Source organism: Anthonomus grandis, chromosome 7 (genome assembly GCF_022605725.1).
Source record: "Anthonomus grandis grandis chromosome 7, icAntGran1.3, whole genome shotgun sequence".
NCBI lineage: Eukaryota > Metazoa > Arthropoda > Insecta > Coleoptera > Curculionidae > Anthonomus > Anthonomus grandis.
In genome coordinates, this window is record NC_065552.1 from 2215770 (window position 1) to 2238124 (window position 22355).

Sequence of the window (22355 nt, forward strand, 5' to 3'; positions counted from 1 at the left end):
GTCAATCCAGACACAATGATAACCTTCACCATAAAAATCCTTTTGGCATTCAACATAAAACCCCCGAAAGAAAAACAGAAAGGGCACAAGTCAACAAAACCACACCCAGAAGGGAAGCAAAAAGGGAAGAAACCACCACCACCTCCCCAAGAAACCGAACAAGATCCCCCGTATGTACTACGTTTAGATCAAAATTTCACTACTGCGCATGTCGAGTACGAACTCTTACCCGGGAAAATCAAACCTTATTGGATCGACGTGATCTGTTGGCGTAATGCCGCTAAAGTAAGACTTAACCAGCCCTTATTAATAGTCAGTAACTAATCAATTTTAAAAGATTTTTACTGCAGATGGTTCAAAGGTCTTCAGGACAGTCAGTGGGAACAATTTAACCTTCGTGCCTATATCAATAGTCCATTACCTCAGGGAGTTGACTATAGATGAACTGCTCACTCTACAGCACCATGTGATAGAGTTCAACATATTCAGTGATAAAAATAAGCTGGGAAACGCGTGAGTTGGACAGTGAGTAACTGAGTTTTCTGTGATTCCCAATGGGGCTTTTTTAGGGCCAAAAACAACAAAACGGAAATTATTTATATCAGAGAAATCGACGTAGATATAAAAGGGTTCGTTGAGGGATACACTGACCGAGCGAAGAGCACCAGTTTAACCAAACGGTCGGTTTTAGGGAAAAGTGAGGGCACTGAGGAGGATATTGTGTCGAAATCTTCAAAGTTTGACGGACTTAGTCGGTTGAAGTATGATACAGACTATGCAGGTAAAGATTTTAGGTTTGAAGTTCACATGACCTTAACCAATATTCAGATGTAAATAGTTGGGGGACTATAATAGTTACGGGAAAGTTGTTTAATGCTTTTTTATAGCTACTTAGAGTAGCTATCAGTGAGTTTTTATTTCACTGCTCTATCTTTATTTTGGACAGAGTTATCTGGAAAAATATTGGGTCAATCGATTTAAAGGTTACCTGGCTTTAGTCAATATTTAGACGTAAATAATTTGGTAACTATAATAGTTACAGGAAAGTTATGTTGAACTTTTTTATAGCTAGTTTGACTAGCTATTAGAAAGTTTTTATTTTACTGCTCTTTCTTTATCCTGAAAAAAGTTATCTGGAAAAATATTGAGCCAGTCGGTTTGAAGTCCATCTGACTTTAGTCAAAGTTCAGAGCAAAATAATTTGCTAACTATAATAGTTACAGGAAAATGGTTTAATACTTTTTTATAGCTACTTAGACTAACTATAAGAATTTTTTTATTTTACTGCTCTATCTTTATTTTGGAAAAAGATATTTGAAAAAAATGTTGAACTAACCGGTTTGAAGTCTATTTGCCTTTAGCCAATATTCATATAAAAATAACTTGGTAACCATAATAGTTACAAGAAAGTTATTTAATACTTTCTTATAACTTGTTAGACTAACTGTCAAGAAGTTTTTATTTCATTGCTCTGTGTTTATCCTGGAAAAAGTTATCTAAAAAAATTTTGACCTAGTCGGTTTGAAGTCCATCTGACCTTAGTCAAAATTCAGATCAAAATAATTTGCTAACTATAATAGCTACAGAAAAATTGTTTAATACTTTTTTATAGTTACTTAGACTAACTATAAGAAAGTTTTTATTTTACTGCTTTAGCTTTATCCTGGAAAAAGATACTCGAAAAAATGTTGAGCTAATCGGTTTGAAGTCTATTTGCCTTTAGCCAATATTCATATAAAAATAACTTTATAACTATAATAGTTACAAGAAAGTTATTTAATACTTTCTTGTAACTAGTTAGACTAACTGTTAAAGAGTTTTTATTTCATTACTCTATGTTTATCCTGGAAATAGTTATCCGAAAAAATGTTGAGCCAGTCAGTTTCAAGTCCATCAGATTTTAGTCAATATTTAGAAGAACATAATTTGCTAACTATAATAGTTACAGGAAAGTTATTTAATAGTTTTTTATAGCCAGTTAGACTAACTATTACAAAGTATTCATTGCATTGCTTTATCTTTATCCTGAAAAAAGTTATCTAAAAAAATATTGACCTAGTCGGTTTGAAGTCCATCTGACCTTAGTCAAAATTCAGATCAAAATAATTTGCTAACTATAATAGCTACAGAAAAATTGTTTAATACTTTTTTATAGTTACTTAGACTAACTATAAGAAAGTTTTTATTTTACTGCTCTAGCTTTATCCTAGAAAAAGATACTTGAAAAAATGTTGAGGTAGTCGGTTTGAAGTCTACTTGCCTTTAGCCAATATTCATATAGAAATAACGTAGTAACTATAATAGTTACAGGAAAGTTATTTGATACTTTCCTATAACTAGTTAGGCTAACTGTCAAGGAGCTTTTACTTCTCTACTCTATCTTTACCTGGAAAAAGTTATCTGGAAAAATCTTGAGTCAGTCTGTTTAAAGTCCACATGACATTAGTCAATATTTAGATATAAATAATTTGAAAACTGTTATAGTTAGAAGAAAGTTATTTAATACTTTTTTATAGTTAATTGAACTAGCTACCAGATAGTTTTCATTTTATTACTCTATCTTCATCCTGAAAAAAGAAATCTGTCAAAATAGTTAAAGTCTACCAGACTTTAGTCAATATTCAGATGAAAATAATTTAATAACTATAATAGCTACAGAAAAGTTACTTAACACTTTTTTATAGCTAGCCAGACTAACTATCAGGAAGTTTTTATTTTACTGCTCTATTTTTATTTTGAAAAAGTTATCTGAAAGAATGTTGAGCTAGTCGGTGTGAAGTCCACTTGACTTTAACCAATATTCAGATATAAATAAGTTAGTAACTATGATAGTTAGGGTAAAGTTATTTAACACTTTTTTATAGCAAATTAGACTAACTATTAGGCAGTTTTCATTTTATTGCTCTATCTTTATCCTGAAAAAAGTTATTTGTCAAAATGTTGAGTCAGTCCAGTTTAATGTCCGTCTGACTTAAACCAATATTCGAATGTAAATAATTCGATAACTATAATAGTTACAGGAAAGTTACTTAATACTTTTTTATAACTTATTAGAATAACTATTAGGAAATTTTTATTTCACTGCTCTATCTTTATCCTGGAAAAATGTCGAGCCAGTCAATTTGAAGCCCCGACGTTAGTCAATATTCAAATATAAATCATTTAGTAACTATAATAGTTATAGGAGAGTTATGTAATACTTTTTCATAGATGTAAAAAAAGTGACATTTCAAATTGTGCCTGGACCATGAAATGTGGTAGAAAACGAAAAATTTCTCCCTTTTTTTCAAATAAACGCCTAAAAATTATTAAGGATCGCTGTAAAATGATGATTCTCGTCTATAGTGAGTTTAACTACGTCATAAAATTGATATTTTAAGGAGAGCCTGGACCATGAAATGTGGTAGAAACAAAAAAAAATAGTTAAATATAAAATTTATTAAAAAAGTTAGTTTTGTCGAGGCGTCTGTTTTATTGCTTCATCTGGGCCATTTAAATTATGTTATCCTACTTTTTTTTGATGTTTTCTTAGTTGGCCCTAAAAGTTCCATTTTACTCCAAATTTTCGCTTTATTTAAACCCTTTTAGACACATTTTACGAAATCATCGACTACTTGTCAGGCACTAGACCGAAAGAACAATTGAACTTCCGGGATTTTATCCAGGCCTGTACCCCTCTGGCAAACGACACCAAAACCCCAACCAAACCACCTGAAGAAAAAAAAAGCAAGAAATCAACCACCCAAAAGCCCAAACCGGAAAAATCCACTGGGAAACTCACCTTAAGAATGCAAGGGGAGATATTCTTCACCGATAGCGACACCGTATTCACCATAGAGAACCAGCGATCAGAAGTGAACCACTTGTTCGTAATTCCACAAGTGGAAAATCTCATTTCACGCTTCCAAAAGATCGAACTGAACCCGATCATAATCAAACTAAAATCGATCCAAAGGTTCCCGGTTAAAGTGTTCGAAAACACCGATTACACCGATTTGTTCCTCAAGTACTCGATCCCTTGTATAGCCGAATGTACCACCAGCGAGAAACCGATGGCGGAAACCATCCGGTTTATGGAATCCCACCTATTCCCCACGCATAAATTATCCAAAATCAAACTGCTCGAGTATCTGGAATCCAAGAGGTTCGTCGTGGAAGTGTTCGGGGTTCAACGGTACCAGCTGATCAATTCGGACCCGAAGATGTTCGGGGAAAAGGCGGAAGACCGGAACATATCCAGGATCGATGACCCTAAAGTGCCCAAGTACAGCATGGACGACCCGTCGAAGACCCAAGTGGTCCCGTTGGCTTATTGCTCTTACGACTTGAGTTCTTTGCTGAAGAACGTTTGGGATTTTAGGGCGAATGAACAGTTACACACGCCCGAACATAGAATTACGTCAGAGTAAGTAAATTATTTGGAAAATTATGTTTTTTCACAGAGGCTCAATTAGATCAAGGTCAATTGCCTTGAAGAAGTTTCTCAATACTTTGAGCCATTGTGAATCCGTTGAATATGTATATAGTAGATATTCAAGTAGTTTGTTTGTCTTGGCAGGTGACTACAATTTACCACATGCTAGATGGGAGAATGATGATCTTGGTTTGGTGGTTGGTGGTTGTCTGGAGAGTGACAGAGAGTCTGTGCTTTCTCTGGCCAACTGCTTTAGCTTCTAGAACTTTTTCCAGGTAAATGGGGTTCTAAATACCAACGGGGTTGCCTTGGATCTCGTATTTAGTAGCTCAGATTTAATTAGTGTTGAACGTGCAATAGACAAAATTTTTGAGAATAGCTTACACCATACAGCAATTAGTTTCGGCCTTTCTTGTGCAGAAAATTCTGATGATATGATATATGAGGAATATTTTTATGATTTTGGTAAGGGAGATTACATAGCAATTAATGATTGTCTTGCTGGGATAGACTGGAATCAATTGTTTTTGGGAGAGACATCTATTGATGTCATAGTTTCAATTTTCTATAATGTGATCTACTCCTCAATGGAAAGGTTTATTCCTCTAAAGAGGTACAAAAGTTCTTCTTTTCCATCTTGGTTTTCTTCAGAGCTTCGCAGTTTGATCATAAGAAAGAAACAAATTCACAAAAAGTTTAAAATTAGTGGTCAACAGCAGGATTATGATGAATTTGTATTGTTGAGACAACAATGTGAGTAATTAAGAGAGTTGTGCTATCAACAATACATTAATAAGGTGGAAATGAATCTCGCTGGCAATCCAAGGTACTTCTGGTCATATATTCAAAATAAAAGAACTGGTTTTAGTCTTCCCTCCAGAATGACATACAATAACAGGATTAGTATGAATATCTCGGATACTGCGGATATGTTTGCAGAATACTTTTCATCCGTCTATTCGGATGAGCAAGTCAATGACATACCATCTTTTGATTTTGATAAATCAATTTGTCTGAGCACTTTAACTCTGTCAACACAGGATGTTTATGAGGTTATTACTTCCTCTACGAATAAGCGCTGCTCTGGACCAGATGGGATTCCGGCATTCTTCCTAAAGAAATGTGTTTGTGTTCTTACGAAACCAATACTGTTCATTTTTAACAAATCTCTAGGTACTGGTTCTTATCCCACTCTCTGGAAGAGAAGTTTTCTAAAACCCATTTTTAAATCTGGTAGTAGAAATGAAATTTCCAATTATCGGGCTGTGTGTAACCAATCTGAGTTGCCAAAGCTGCTTGACTGCCTGGTCAGTCATAGGATTGCCTGGAGTTTTAAATCTTTATTTAATCCTGAGTAATTTGGATTTATAAAAGGCAGATCTACTGATGCTAATTTGGTGCTGTATGTCAACTACCTCTACCACTGCTTGGAGAAGGGACTTCAGGTTGACTCAATATATACAGATTTTTCCAAGGCTTTTGATCGAGTTAACCATGGGGTACTCTTGCAGAAGCTTAGGGCTTTAGGTATTGTGGGGCCTCTTCTTCAGTTGATCTCGGGATTCATCAGAGGTAGAACCCAGATTGTTAATCTTGAAGGTACATGTTCCTCTGAAATTTTGGTACCATCTGGGGTGCCACAGGGCTTTCACTCGGGCCCTGTTTTGTTTTGCCTCTTTTTGATTGATTTATTTTGGAAACTTGAAAATTGTCGTGTGCTAATGTTTGCTGATAATGTGAAGCTATTTAGGCTTATCACATCCCTTTCTGATGCTGTGCTCCTGCAAAAAGACCTCAATTTATTCTTTGATTGGTGCCACTTGAATAGAATGTCCCTTAATATCAATAAGTGCCATAAGATTACTTTTTCTAAGCAAAGAAACCCTATTGCTTTTCTTTATAAAATAAATAATGTAGCAATTGGTGTCAAAACAGAGGTTTCTGACTTAGGAATATTTATTGACTCCAGGTTGTCTTTTAAAAGTCACATCAATCAGGTGACTGGTAGGGCAATGAAAATGCTGGGTTTTATCCAACGGTCTACAACTGATTTGTCTTTGTTTACTTTTAGATTACTTTATTGCTCTCTTGTTAGGCCCATCTTGGAGTATGGCTCAATTGTGTGGTCCCCGTCATATAACTGGTACATTGAGCAGATTGAAAAAACTCAAAATAAATTTTTAAGGGTGGCGGCTTTTAGATGTGGTTACAGGAGACAGGAGTATTACTATCAGTGGGTCAGGGATAACCTGAACTTACCCACATTGGAGTCACGAAGAACATTACTCGACTTATGTTTTATGCATAAGGTTTTAAATGCTACTATAGATTGTCCCGAGTTATTGTCTCTTTTTAAACTTAGGGTGCCTTCCAGATTGAATAGACAATCAGAAATATTTTCAGTCCCATTCCACCATACCAATTATGGTATTAATGAGCCAATTACACGAATGGCTCGAAGTGCTAATGGTCTGTCAGGACAGATACACTTTTTTGACTCTAGGATAACATCTTTTAAGGGGCAGTTAAAGAATATTATTTCATAGGGGCTTTAATTAATTAACTCATCTACACCTTACACTGATTTATAGATAGTTTTGTATATAATGTTTCTGAATATATATGTTTGTATGGGTATGCTATGTAATACTTTTGTAAATTTGATTCCGTTAATAAATAAATAAATAAATAAACAATGCTTCCATCCAGAGTATCTAATTAGGAAATTCGTATCTGACAAGAATATATTTGCATATATTTATTTTGTTATCTTTAGACATGTATTGTAACTAGCTGCTGTGAATATAAAGCAGCTAGTTACAATATATGTAAGCACATCAGTGCTTAAAAATGATTTCGGGCATATGAGCGCCACGGCTGGTTTGAATGTAGCGTAATCGGGAAGTCCAATTTTCAACCACTTTTTTAAGGATCTGGAACCGTATCTCGGCAATAACGCGGCGAATGTTTGCTTCCAAGTGATCCAACGTCTGTGGTTTTCTCATCTTTGAAGACATGTGACTTCACATATCCCCAAAGAAAGTAATCCAGGGGTGTGAGATCACACGATCGTGGAGGCCACTTCACAGGTCTATTGCGATCATGGAATGTTTCCCACAATAAATTGATAGTGTCTATAAATTGATCAAGTCGGTTCAACTAAGGAACAAAAAAGTCGGCAATCATGGCTCTATAACGTTCTCCATTAGCTGTAACATTCTGGTCGTTATAATCTTTAAAAAAATATGGGCCAATGATTCCTCCTGACCATAAAGCGCACCAAACAGTGACTTTTAATGGATGTAAGGGCGTCTCAACAAAAGCTTCTGGATTTTCTCCACTCCAAATTCGGCAATTTTGCTTATTGACGAAGCCGTTCAACCAAAAACGAGCCTCATCGCTGAACAAAATTTTGGATTGAAAAAATGGGTCAAGCTGTTTTCCGCCCATTCACCGAACGTACGGCGCGCATAATGGTCACGCGGTTTCAGTTCTTGCACAAGTTAAATCTTGTAAGCTCGCAAGCCAATATCTTGCCGCAAAATCTTCCACAAAGTGGATGGGCACAGCCCCAATTGTTGTGCACGATGGCGAATCGACTCATTCGGGTCCTCTTCAACACTATGCTCCACAGCAGCAATAACTTCTTCTGTGCGCACTGTATGGCGTCTTTGTGGATGCGTATTATCAACTAGAGTATGCGTGGTACGAAAACGATCCATGGTTTTGCTCGGATGGCCGATTATGTCGACCGTAAAATGGACGCAGCGCACGGTAAGTTTCGCGAATTGAACTATGATTTTCAAAATATATTTGCACAATTTGAAAGCGTTGTTCTGGAGTAAGTCTATTCATTGTGAAATGGCAAACTGTACTGACCACGAATACACCATCAACTGTCAAATTGACAATCACCAGAAACAGTTTTGACAACTTAAAATCCAAACCTCTAAAAAAACACCCTTTATCAACTTGATATATGAACCAAGTCGAGTTTTCTTGACAGTAGGGTGGATAAATATTATATCTATAGGTATCATGATTAAATAATCGCAATTGTGGCCATCTAGGGACAAAAGTTTCGTTTACAATGACCGCTATTTTTAAATTTTCATCTGAAAAGAAAGAATCAGGGTGTTTACACTGCAGTGCCTGGTTAATGGTGTTTATATATTTGTAATTATAAGTGGAAGACAAAACATTCTGCGAAGTTGCAATGCAGCAGGGGTTCCCCTTTTTAGTAAACAAGGCTGTTGACACTTGACGGTGCTGCCAACTTAAATTTGGCGTGTTTTGGTTTGTAACCAATTAAAAAGTTGGTAATATAAAATGTATTTAGGATCTATAAATAATTCATCATTCGGTAACTAATTAACCGAGATATAATAATTTATAACGGGTCGTAAAGAAATCGGTCTCAAATGTCATAGGGTCCACGTGTTTAATCGTTTGCTTGTATTTAGAATGTGTTATTTATCTCGAAGACATATTACGACATAAATGGTATGTTTCTGGAGTGTTTGCTGTTATTTGGATTCTTCTCTTTATAGAAAACTCCAGCAAGTTGATCCACCAGAGGCGTCAAAGCAGCAGGCAGAAGACGAAGCGAAATGCGACTTCTTGCAACGCTACCGCGTCTCCATCAACCGAATCAACCTGGGAGGCATCGAGTTCTCGCCATCGAAGAAATCGCCGTTGAAAGAGTGGATGTTGATCGAACACGATACGGTTCTAGACCTGGAGGCTTACCTGTTGTCGCCACAATCAGCCGCTTTGGTGCTTCACCAAGTGCCCAACACCTACAAACGATTGCTGGTGATCTTCTTTGCTAAAGAGAAGGCTCAGACGTGCTTGAGAAACATCCTGACACACAACGGAAGAGTCATGAACGGGGAGTTGAAGGATAATGACATCTTAACGGGGTTTATCATTGACAATGGAAATAATTTCGTTATTTATGTTGAAGGACATTCTGTTGGTAAGGATTGGGTTAAGGGTATTTTAATTGTCAACTGTCATTTGTCAAAAATTTGTTGACAAGTGACATTTAGCGTCTCTCTATTCACTCGTCAACTGAATGCTATTAGGAATGTAATGAATTTTCATTCTTCAGTGTTTTCGTCCAGGAAGTTAAAAAGAAGAGTTTTCTGCATCATTTGATGCATGATTAACTAATTAATCATTTATCAGGGAATGTTTGACAAATGACATTTGACACGTTGACTATATCTATCACTTGTCAATGGCAACGTCAAGGTTCAACCACTGAGAAGTCAGCTTGAATCAGGGTATTACCAATGTTAAGTTAATTTTTCAGCTCAAGTATTCCAATAACATGGAAAATGGGTTAAAAAATAATTTTCTTTGACGATTAATAGATCACTAATGTGTGAAGCGACAGATTGAAAGGTAACTAACAAGGACCAGAATATCATAGACAGTTTATGGTAAATAGTCCAGGAAAAAACACTTCAACTTCCTGGAAGATTTTAAATTAAATTAAATTCCACTGACATAACCTTGACAAGTGACAAATAACCAATATATCAACTGTCACTTGATAAATATTCGTTGACAGTTGACGCATCAGTTATTTGTACTTCACTTGTCAACTAAATGTCATTAGGATTGTAATGAATTTTTAACCAGCATTTTCTGTCCAGGAAGTTAAAGAGAAAAGGACTTTTCTGCATCATTTCCTACATATTTAAGTAATTCTTCACTTGTCAAAGAACGTTTGGTAAATGACATTTGACTCGTCAATTTTCTGTCATTGACAGATTGTGACAGGACCGAAATACTTGTAGCAAATAGTGCAGAAAAACACGCTTTAACTGCCTGAAAGATTATTTAAATTAAATTCCACTGACATTGCCTTCACAAGTAACAGTGACAAGTAACTAATGTATCAACTGTCACCTGTCAACATGACACTTGATGCATCAGTCTTGTCAACCACATGTCATTAGAATTGTAATGAATTTTCAACCAGTGTTTTCGTCCAGGAAGTTAAAAAGAAGAGTTTTCTGCATCATTTGATGCATGATTAACTAATTCATCAATTATTAAGCTTAAATATACCAATATCATGGAAAATCTGTTGAAAGATAATTTTTCTTGCGTCAATGTGTCAACTGTCAACCATTCGCTCATAAATGACAGATCACCGAATTGTCATTTGTCGTTGACAAGTGACAGGTTGAAACAAGACCGGAATATCATGGAAAATTTGTATTAGCTAGTGGAGCAAACAATGCTTCAACTGCCTGGAAGAGTATTTAAATTAAATTAAGTTCTACTCACATTAGCTTGACAAGTGACAAATAACCGATGTGTCAACTGTCATTTGTCAAACATTTCTTGACAAGATTACGATAGGACCGAGATACTTGTAACAAATAATGCAGAAAAAAACGCTTAAACTGCCTGAAGGATTATTTAAATTAAATTAAATTCCACTGACATTACCTTGACAAGTGACAGATAATGAATGTATCAACTGTTACCTGTCAACCTGACACTTGATGCATCGGTCTTGTCAACCAAATCTCATTAGAATTGTAATGAATTTTCAACCAGTTTTTTCGTCCAGGAAGTTGAAGAGAAGAGAAGTCTTCTGCACCATTTGATGCATGATTAAGTAGTCTTTGTCACTTGTCAAGAAACGTTTGACAAATGACATTTTACACCTCGATTATCTGTCACTTGTCAGTGGAAACGTCAAAGTTAAACTGCTAAGAAGTCATCTTGAATCACGAGGTTGATAATGTTAACTTAATTATTGATCTCAAATATCCCAATATCATAGAACATGTGTTGAAGGATAATTTTCATTGAAAACGGGCAGATAACCAATGTCAACCATTCGCTTACAAATGACAGATTACCGATGTGTTATTTTTTGTGGACAACAGGACGGGAATGTTATAAAAAATTTGTATCAAGTAGTGTAGGAAAAAACGGTTCAACTGCCTGGAATATTATTGAAATTAAATTTTACGGACATTAACTTGACAAGTGACAGATAGCCAATATGTCAACTGTCAGTTATCAAATATTCCTTGATAAGTTAAAGATTACTAGTGTATTAACTGTCATTTGCCAAAAATTCGTTGACAAGTAATATATTACGACAATACCGGGATACTTGTAGCAATTAGTGCAGGAAGAAAGACCTCAACTGCCTGGAAGATTGTTTAGATTCAGTTAAATTCCACTAACAGTACCTTGACAAGTGACAGATAATGAATGTGTCAAATGTCAAACATTCCGTGACAAGTGACAGATTGCAGCGAGGCGCGTTATATACTTATAGCAAATAGTGTAGGAAAAAAACGCTTCTGTTGCTTGGAATATTAGACTGGGAAAACACGCACTGACCCTAACTTGCCGATAACCAATGTGTCAACTGTCATTTTTCAAACTTTTGCTGACAAGTGACAGATTGGGACGGAACCGGAATATCAGGAAATATGTATAGAAATGGTGCAGGAATCAATGCTTCAATTGCCTGGAAGATTCTGTATATTAGACTGGAAAAATTGACTAAAAAATCCACTGACATTTCCTTGACAAGTGACACGTAACCGCAGTGCGTCAATTGTGATTTATCAGATATTCGTTGATGGTAAAATCACGAACTTCTAATGTAAATGGCCACCATGACCAAAAATAGAGTAGTGACAGGTTCAGTGTCGTCACTTTCTTCCCTCATAAATAATTAAATGATATTATATAAAAATTATAGTCCCAAAATTAACGAAGGTACCTTCATTTTAAAATGCCTCAAAATATGACTTTACAGGACAATATTGTCCATATTCTAGAAAGCTTTCCTCTAAGGAGTAGAGTATTCGTTGGGTCGGAAAACTAGTTGCCAGTAAATAGAAATTTTGACATCTATTTCCGAGAACAAAGACATATTTTAAAATGCATGCATCTATCCCTGTAAGTTAATTGAAACTTACATGTACAAGAAAAATATCAGAACTAATGTAATTAACTTAAATAAATTCGTAACTAAATGTAACTTTCATTTCATTTTTTGTAAACCTCCCAAGAACTTTAATTGTTCTGTTTTCCTACAATTGGCACCACTGAAATTTGTGGTCATTAATTTTTCAATGGATTGGCAGTCCAGGTAATCCAGGTATATTTATTAAGTTCCTGTGGTAAAATACATGAGGTTCAGAGAGGATATATTTTAACCTCTGTAGGTGCAAATGCAACAAATAATCCAATACAGAGTGATTGAAAACGACTCTAAAAATAGTCCTAATTTCCAGGTTATATTTTAAACGTGTGGCAAGACATCGACGGCATTAGTCCTCAGGAAGCAAAAGTGTTTTTCAACACCGACCAAGCGTACGAACAAAGACTCTACCACGTGTGCAACAAGTTCAGCGGGTTCAACGTGATCAACATGAAGATCCCTCTGCAAAACATCTTTACGAACCAGAAAACTTACGTTAGAGGAAACGTTCCGTTGTTATGCTCACGGGTACAACAACAGAAGATGCATACAAATCAAACATGATTAATTTCCAACGGGTTTTAGGCTCTAACGAAACTCAACCTGATCTTGCTAACTGGAACAATGAAACTGATGTTCCAACACGATCTGTTTCCCACCATGGAGGAACTGATCAGTTTGGACATTGAATACGGAGTGCCTTGGGCATGGAAGAACTGCGCTCCCTCACTAATGTCCTTGGACCCTGAGGAAGTTGGTGACAGTGGAGAAGAAATAAATCGATAAATGATTTTGTTTAGTTTCTATATTTTCACGTTCATATAATCCTCGTAAATCTTAAGTAAACTATTTGGGGTCCTTGGGGTGATCAGCTGCAAAGCTTTCGCGAAATGTCGCGCTTCTACTTGGGTCGATTGCAGGTCTTCTTCTAGGGCCATCATGGCCGCCTCGTGGCAGACCGCGTTCACTTCTGCTCCGGAGTAGTTTTTTGTTTTGGTTACTAGTTCTTCTAGATTTACCCCTTTGGTCTGAAAAATGAACAGTTTAAGAGGTTTATTTAGGAAACATAAAGAAGCCAATATTTCAAGTTTTCCCTACGGGAAATTAATAGATTGAATCTGGCTAGAAAAAAATTGTGGAGAGTTTAAATTTATTGTGAAGTCTTTGAATGGAGTTAAAAATGATTGGTTCATCTTTTAACGATCCAAAATTTCGTTATTTCTCTGGTAAAATGTTGGGTTTCGGGAACAGTAAAATAAAAGTCCAGTTAAACTCACAAAATATATTTGCTTCTTTAGGGCGCTAAAACTACAGGAATTTTTTTTGGAGAAACGTTTTCAAGTTAATAACTTAGACCCTACCAATATACAGGGTGTCCGGAAAGTCAACGATAATACTGAAGGGGCTGATGGAGCAACTCATAAGCACCCAAAAAAACATAAAATGACCTATGCAACACTGAATAGCCATTTTACTGATCAAAGACACACATTAAACTAAACGGCCAAAAAATTTAATAAGAAATCTATTCTAAAATAAAGTATTACTTATTTTTATTTTTTTAACTTTGAATTTGACCGCTCATACTGGACCAAAAAAATTGTACGGCAACCCAGCTAATACCTTAAAAACTTTGCTCATTTAATCTACTTTTTAAAATTACCTAAATGTTTTTTTAACAGTTTGCTATTATTGTGTTATAGTAAAAAAATAACCCTAATTCACCTTATGATATCATTGTAAAAAAATTAAACAAAGTTTTAAGTTATGTTTAAAATGTTTTTATTTAACTTAAAAATTAAAAAAATCAAGAACGAAAGTAATTCTTATCACCATAGCAATAAACAACAAACATTTTTGGAATTTAGTTTGTTTACAGTATTCCGTGAACTAACTACTTTTTTGCTTGTATCCTAACGTTTCTGTTGCCTTTTGCTTTGGATTTGTTTTTGAGTTCATTTTTCTGTGGACTGTGTTCTTTGAACTGTTTGTTTTATTGGTTAATCATTTATTATGCCCTTGCCGTATACCGCTCAAGAATATGCAAACATGCATCTCATTTATGGTAAATGCAGAGGAAATGCTCTAGCAGCATCTAATCTTTATCAAGAAAGATATCCGAATTTGGCTAAAGACATCCTGACTATCGCCTCATATATGCATATGCCTCATGCTCCTGTTCGAGAGGGAAGACCTCGTATTGATTATGTTGATCAAGTTTTAGAAGACATTGAAAATGATCCGACTACTTCGGCACGAGCAATCGAAAGAAGAACAGGGATACCGAAATCGGTAGTAAACGACATCACTAGGCGATTTCAATATCACCCTTATCATATTCAACGAGTGCAAAGCCTACTGCCTCGAGACTACGAACCACGCCTACAATTTTGCCGCAGAATGTTGCAAAAAAATCAAGAGGATCCGAATTTTTTAAATAATATTCTGTGGTCGGATGAGAGTACATTCAAAAAGGATGGCTTTATGAACATGCACAATTTGCACACTTATGCGTTGGAAAATCCCCACTCTATTCGAGAAGAAAGGTCACAGTACCGATTTAAAGTAAACTTGTGGACCGGTATCTGGAACGGACGTGTAATTGGCCCATTCGAATTACCATAAAATTTGAACTGGCAGGCTTATTTAGATTTTTGTTGAAAAAATCTACCAATTCTTTTAGAAAATGTTCCTTTGGCCAGTCGCCGAATAATGTGGTTCCAAAATGATGGTTGCCCGGCACATTATGCCCATGAAGTTCGTCGGTATTTAAACCAAACATACCCCAACAGATGGATCGGCCGACTTGGTCCAATTTTATGGCCTCCCAGGTCTCCAGACCTAAACCCCCTCGATTTTTTTTACTGGGGTTGCATAAAAGATCAAGCTTTCTTTGCTCCTTGATCATCACACCGTTGCTGTTTCTTGAAAAAATATATTTTAAATTTAAATACTTTGAATTTAAAATTATTGATAAACTGCGACAAGAGAATATTACTGTAAATAATAATCCGGAATTAAAAGAAAATCAGTAGTTTGGGATTATTTTAACAAACTCGATGCAAAACAACCCGTTTGTAAGATATGCAAGAAAATTTTAAAATATTTTGGTGGAACGACCAATTTAAAACAACATCAATTAAGAATACATCCAACAGTATCGCTAGAAGTTGCTACACCCGAATCACATAAAATAGAAACATCACAAGGCCAAACAGTAAATGAGTGCTCAGTTTTAGCTTCAGTTCCAGTATCAGCCCAAATAGGACCTTCCAACACGGTAGTAGAGCCAAATGATGCCTTGGTACGTCCTTCCATCTCCTCGCAAAGTACTACCGTGCTGTTACCTAAAAAATCTATTAGGCCACAAACAATTAAGCAATTAAAACTTTTTGGTTCAAATGCATCAAAGGATCTATCAGAAAGTAAAAGAAAACGAGAGTTTCTTAGAGTACAGCCAGACTGAATTGCGGGCGGGCGTGAAGCGAGCGAGCGATTTTTTGGCCATGCTAAAAATAGAAAATCGCAGATTAGTGGTGTTCTGTCGCCAGTAAACATGGCGCCCTTATCAAAACTAAAAAAAAATACAGGGGTCGGCATAAGTCAGTTAACTTCAAAAAAAAAAGCGAACGCGGCAACGGTGCTTGCCTTATCGAATTTGTGCGATTTTTCTGTATAGTTTTTTTTTCTTTTTGTTTGATATGCAAATTGGTTAACTGACTTATGCCGACCTCTGTATTTTAATAGACAGTAACCCCTATATGAAGTGGAAATTATTTTTGGAGAAGTCTCGTAGATATGGAATACATCCTATTAATAAAAGGAGAAAAAAAATTGGAGAATTTCACCACATATACTTCGAATTAAGAGAATACCCGGAAAAATTCTTGGAGGCTTAAAATTAACGACAAATTATCGATCTCCTATATCAGCAGAAGAAAGACTGGTAGTAACATTAAGGTAAGAATATATTCTTTTTATATATAATAATGAAATGCTAGTTATAGAAATAAAAGTTTTTATTTAATTTTATTATAACAGGCTAATTAACCAAATTTTCTAACAAAAACTACATTATATAATATTATACGTTAAATATGAACCTGGGTCGTTACTGCAGCCTGCTTTGTTTTCCAAGTTACCAGTTTCCAAAAACGGAAGTTGTAAAATCTGCTGCTGCTGCTCTGGCAGCTTTTTTTTCTTTTTCTTCAAAATTAATGACATGATATCCGACTTAATTTCTAGTTTTTCAAATTCTGTGAAATGAGCCATATGGGGCAATAGACTTTTAAAGAACAGTGAATCGGCGTCATCATTGTCTTTCGCTTCGTTTTGCCACATTTCAATTTTTGTTAGTTTCTAAACTTAAAAATTCTTCTTGGATGTGTTTTTTGGTCCTTTTACGTACTTGAGAAATTGAGCTGCTTCTAGATGGTGTTCGTAGCGGCATTGATGAGGGTGAAGAAGGTTGTGAATGTAGATCGCTGGCTTCATTGTTTTCATTATTTTGAACGGAATGAAGTTCTTCGATTTTATTTGAATCTTCATTGCAAGAAAACAAATTCCCCTGTGTAGGGGAAGGAGTAACAAAATCTTTTGAAAAATAAATTTATTCAAAATACTGCCACTTTGGTCTTACATGTGGTGCACTGGCTCCCGATTAGGGAATGGGTATTTTTTTCACCTCCTTTCTGAACTGATCTTTTAAATTTTTCCACCTATTTTTGACATCCGTAATTAAAAAGAAAATATAATTTAATACACTATTAGGGCTAATTTATGATTTTTATATTTACAAAACTTTTGGTGATATTTATAGATTTTTTTTAGGTATGTGGCAACGGGTTTATTGTTCAGATCGTTAGCATTTGCTTTTCGAATGGGAAAATCTACAGTTTTCGAAAACTGCCAAATCATTTGGGAAGAACTAGTGGAAGAACTTATGCCAATTCCAACTGAGAACTGTTTAAAGAAAGTTATAGCTGACTACTTTAATCGATGGAAATTTCCAAATTATTTCGGTCGATCGATAGATGGAAAACACTGTCAAATAAGATGCCCACCAAATTTTGGATCTCATTATTTTAATTATCTACACTATTTCTCTGTCGTGCTACAAGCTGTAGCAGATGCGGACAAAAAATTTTTAACCATTGAAGTTGGAGGCCGTGGTAAACAAAGTGACGGTGGAACATTTGCAGGATCAACGATATTCAATTTGTTAGAAAGTAATTTGTTTAATGTCCCTCGTCCTACTAATTTACCGAACACAAATATAGAATTGCCACATTTTTTAATAGGTGACGAAGCGTACCCTCTAAAATCATATTTAATGAGGCCCTATCCGAAACGCGACTTAATCCCAAAAAAGAATAATTTAACAAATGCCTCTCCACTGCTAGAAAATGTATCGAGTGTGCTTTTGGAATACTGTGTGCCAAATGGCGTTTTTTAAATAAAGACATAGAAACACTGCCTGATAAAGCTTGCATACTTATTAAGTGTGCTTGCATCCTGCATAATTTAGTAAGAGACAAAGATGGCGTCAGTGATCTCCACTATCGTCATATATCGGAGCAATATCAGGAAAATAATCAACCTGCCTTTAATGGAAGAGGGAATAATCGAGGAAGTTCAAGAGCAATTGAAATTCGAGAACAACTTGCTGACTACTTATTCCACTTGCCAACTTAATTACACATCTAGTATGTATTAAATAATTATGTGATTGTGTGTGTAATTAAATAATTATATACGTTCATATTGATAAGTATAATATAGACCTGTGTTCAAAAAAAGTGTTTCCTTACCATTACAATTACATGCTTCGGCCACTTCTTGCCATAATTTATCAACAGCATTTTTACTTTTATATAAAGGGTGACTACCTTGCCACAAAGGTCTTCTAGTATGAACTTCAGATATCAGGAGCTCCTTCTGTTCATGTTTATTACTGCTACACATTTTATTTCTTTTTATTTACATCTGTTTTACGAGAAACACAGCAGGAAACTGTCTAAAAATCCAAACACGCCCGCTAGAATTTCAAACAAGTTTAATTACTCTTTTATCGCACGCTGCACGCTCAATTTTCGCCCGCCCGCTAAGCGTCGGTGTGGCTATTTGCATCTGTGCATTAGCTTTTGAAAAAATCGCTCGCTCGCTTATCGCCCGCTTCACACTCGCCCGTAACTCAGTCTGGTCGTACACTAAAGAGTTTACTATGAACTTGAACCTCGATATTCACGAAATATTATAACGAAGCCGCTTCATCAGTTTTAAATCAAGTAAAACATGTTGCTTTAACGACGGATATCTGGACCTCAGAGAGCAACAAAGCCTACATAACTGTCACTTGCCATTTCATTTATATCGATAAATGGGAAGCGCGTGTTTTAGCTACCAAGAAATTGTGTAGATCCTATAGTGTCAAGAATAAGAATAATAATAATCTGGCATTTATTGCAATATGGTAAACATACAAATAATTTTCTTACTAAACTTTTTAAAGCATAGCCACAAGAGAAAACTCGCGCGTAGAACACGAGACCAATGATCAAAGTTTTACTCACTATACTAGGACGCTAATAAACTAACTCTATAAAAATATACCTAACCAACCACAGAAAACAATTTAAAACCAGGATGCCTACATTTCGAGATCATAGTTGTCAATATTTTGAGGTTTTCAGTTCGCCTAAAAGGGCATATACTTCATTCCTAGTGATTTAACTTGTTAAGAAGAATTAAATTGCCCTTTTGAAAGTAAAAATTGACTGCACAGCTCCAATGATATGAGCAACTCTCTGATAAACGTTAGCGCTTAAATATTCAAAGCATCTTTGTCCAATTATTTTTTTAATTTATATTGCTGTAGAATTAAAAGACATTTCGAACAAGTGGGATATAGGAAATAAAATAGTAACTGTAGTATCTGATAATGGCGCTAATATTAAAAAAGTAGTATTTTCAAAAATTCTTTTTTGCTCATACGCTATACTTATGTGTATTACTGAAGCTATATCTTCGGTAGCGAAATTGAGCACTCTTCTAAAAAAATGTAGAGCTATCGTCGGTTATTTTAAACGTAGTATTGTTGCAAATGATAAGCTTAAAAGCGTTCAAGAACAAATGAACTTACCACTTTTAAAAAAGGACTGACCGGCTATTACTTAAGGATCCATTAAGTGTAGCAGTAGCAAATTTGCCAAATGTTCCTGAATTTTTAGACGCGGAAGAATGGAAGGCACTTGAAGCAGGGGCGGATCCAAGAGGGGGAAATGAAGGAAATTTCTCCCCCCCCCCCCAAAAAAACTTTTCGATTTGTACATTTTTATATCGATCAATTTGCATGAAAAAATTGATGCAACTTTCAAATTTATATATTTATGAAAATTTAAAAAATTCTTTCCACTCAGACTTTTCACTGCTTTTTTTTTTTTTTTTTTTTTTTTTGAAAACGTCATTTCTTAGCCATCAGTTACATACAAGATATTACAATTTTAACAATTTTATATACAAATTAATACACGAATTTATATAAAAATTAATACAGATTTTAAAAGCTAATATAAATGATAAAATCTTAAACAATGCATTTATAGCATTGGTACCAGAGTTTCATTAATAACTAAACCGCAACACGTGTAGCTTTGTTTACAACCATTACATTAATTTTGATAACACCTAAACATTCAAAAATCATTCCTAATATTGACTAACAATGATCTTGAGCTTCTTAATAAATCTGTAGTAAGAGGTCTCCTGCTTAATTTCAGAAGGCAAAGAATTAAATACCTGTGAAGCTTCATCAATAGGATTTCTCAGAGCTATATTGGTTCTCGCATTATTTAGTCTAACATTATTATTTCTTAATTCTTATGAATGTATGTCATTTGAGTATACAATCGTGTGATTGGACTTTTGTAGTCTATGTAAAATCTTAAAAATTAATTTGGCCTGCTCCAACTCGCAAATTTTTCCAATGGGCAATATTTTTAGCTTTTTATATAAATCATTCGTGTGCATAAGGTAGTCAAGATCGAAAAGGATTTTAAGTATTTTATTTTGCAAGATTTTAATTTTTTGAAAGTTAGTATTTGGACATGTGCCCCACACCGGAATAAGATATCTTAGTACAGACAAAATATACGCATTATATATTTGATACTTAGCTGAAATACTGAGAAAATCCTTACAGCGGTAGAGTGCTCCCATAAAAGGTATAAGTTTGTCATAAACATGTTCAATATGAGGATTCCAGCCAAGTTTTTCGTCCAGTATGAGACCCAAGTACTTTATACTACTTACTTGTTCTAGTGTAACATTATTTAGAGATATATTTATTTGATTTATTTTTTTATTTTTTTGTTTAAACAATATGTACTTCGTTTTATCTAAATTAATTTTTAAGTTATTTTGGAGCAGCCATTGACTATATTTAAATAGATCGTTATTTGCCTGATTAACTAAAACATCTAAGTCATTGTCTGAATACAAATGAGCAGTGTCATCTGCAAATGTAAAATACTGGGCAACCAAACCTGCTAACCTCAAACTAAGGACAAATAGTGCATATAGCAATGGCCCCAGAACAGATCCTTGGGGTACGCCACAGTTACATGTCAGAATTTCACTTTTCTGTTCGTTTAGATGCACATATTGCTTTCTGTTTAATAGGTACGACCTAATCAAGGCAAGTACAACCCCCCTAAACCCCATTTTTTCTAATTTATCTAATAAAATAGTATGATTTACTACATCAAAGGCTTTTCTCAAATCTACAAAAATTGCTAATACAATTTTACCATTGTCCAGATTGGTTGAGATATAGTTGAGCAGATCAACGGTGGCACTCAGAGTACTACTATTTTTAAGAAAGCCATACTGATAACAATCATATGAGATATATTTTTCAACAAATGATGTTATTCGCTTTTTCATAACTGTTTCTAGAATTTTGGAAAATACACTAATTATGGAAATTGGTCTATAGTTAGTTTGTTGAGTTTTAGATCCTGATTTATATATTGGACAGACTTTGGATATTTTTAGTTCTGATGGAAATTCACCAGTAACAAGAGCCCTATTTACAAGTTTTACCAATATATACATCACATGATCTTTTATATTGATTAAATCAAGCACTCCGATATTATCATGGCCTGGTGCTGCATTTTTGTTCAGGTTTAGTATTATGCCATTTAATTCGTTATGATCTGTAGGTTCTAAAAATGCATTATGACCACACTCAACTTCATAAAATTCTTGAATATTATTTAAGTGCCCCGTTTGGTTCTGTACATCCCTGACTATAGTCGTACCTATCTCTGTAAAATATTTATTTAAGCTATTTGCGATACCTTTACTATCACTTATCAGTACTCCATTTATTTCGATTTGATTAATATTTATATTTTCGCCTGACTTATTTATAAATTTATTTATTAGATTCCATTGTTTTTTTGGATTTTTTCCAGCCTAAGCCCATTTATTCTTAAAATAAAGATTTTTTAATACTTTTATTTTATTATTTACAAAATTTTTCTGTCTTATAAATTCAATTTTAAATAAGTCATCATTTGGATATTTTTTGTGTTTTTTATAGAGTCTTTCTTTTTCTTTTAATAGGATTAATAGGTCTGGTGTAATCCATTCATTACTTTTATGACATTTAATATTTTTAATAGTAGTCGATTCTTGTTTACAATTTGAAATAAACTTAATCAAGTCTTGAAAACAGTCAATATTTACACTTGCAATTTTATTTTGTATATTTTGTTTATATTTCTGTATATTTAGAATAGGATGTTGAATATATATTTTTGGTTTAAACCTTGTTATAGATTCTGTTACTTCTAAACTAATTAACCTATGATCGGATAGAGAATTTTCCTCAACTTTAATATCACATTCATTTTTTTTATTGGTAGAGCAAATCACATGATCTATTATAGTTTTAGTGTGTGA

At 34.6% G+C, this 22355-nt stretch overlaps 2 protein-coding genes across 3 annotated transcripts in view; one reads left to right on the forward strand and one right to left on the reverse strand.

Annotated features, from left to right (window-relative positions):
- On the forward strand, nucleotides 1-13177 carry LOC126738377 (uncharacterized). Its single transcript, XM_050443679.1, has 7 exons — nucleotides 1-285; nucleotides 338-513; nucleotides 570-781; nucleotides 3589-4405; nucleotides 8965-9392; nucleotides 12700-12914; nucleotides 12972-13177. The coding sequence occupies exons 1-7, from the start codon at nucleotides 16-18 to the stop codon at nucleotides 13170-13172; spliced, it is 2319 nt and encodes a 772-aa protein (XP_050299636.1). The 5' UTR covers nucleotides 1-15; the 3' UTR covers nucleotides 13173-13177.
- The window catches only part of LOC126738375 (ribosome biogenesis protein SPATA5), a 22210-nt gene continuing 13028 nt past the window's right edge, over nucleotides 13174-22355 (reverse strand). For both annotated transcript variants that reach the window (XM_050443677.1, XM_050443676.1), the window contains exon 9: nucleotides 13174-13414. In XM_050443677.1, coding sequence (XP_050299634.1) covers nucleotides 13190-13414 — 225 coding nt within the window. In that variant the 3' untranslated portion in view covers nucleotides 13174-13189. The remainder of the gene's footprint in view (nucleotides 13415-22355) is intronic.

Bases quoted from the DNA above. Each gene is read 5' to 3' on its own strand.
- LOC126738377 (XM_050443679.1), top strand. From the start codon at position 16: ATGATAACCTTCACCATAAAAATCCTTTTGGCATTCAACATAAAACCC. The intron at 286-337 runs GTAAGACTTAAC...CAATTTTAAAAG, and splicing joins GTTGGCGTAATGCCGCTAAA to ATTTTTACTGCAGATGGTTC. The intron at 12,915-12,971 runs GTACAACAACAG...AACGGGTTTTAG, and splicing joins TTCCGTTGTTATGCTCACGG to GCTCTAACGAAACTCAACCT.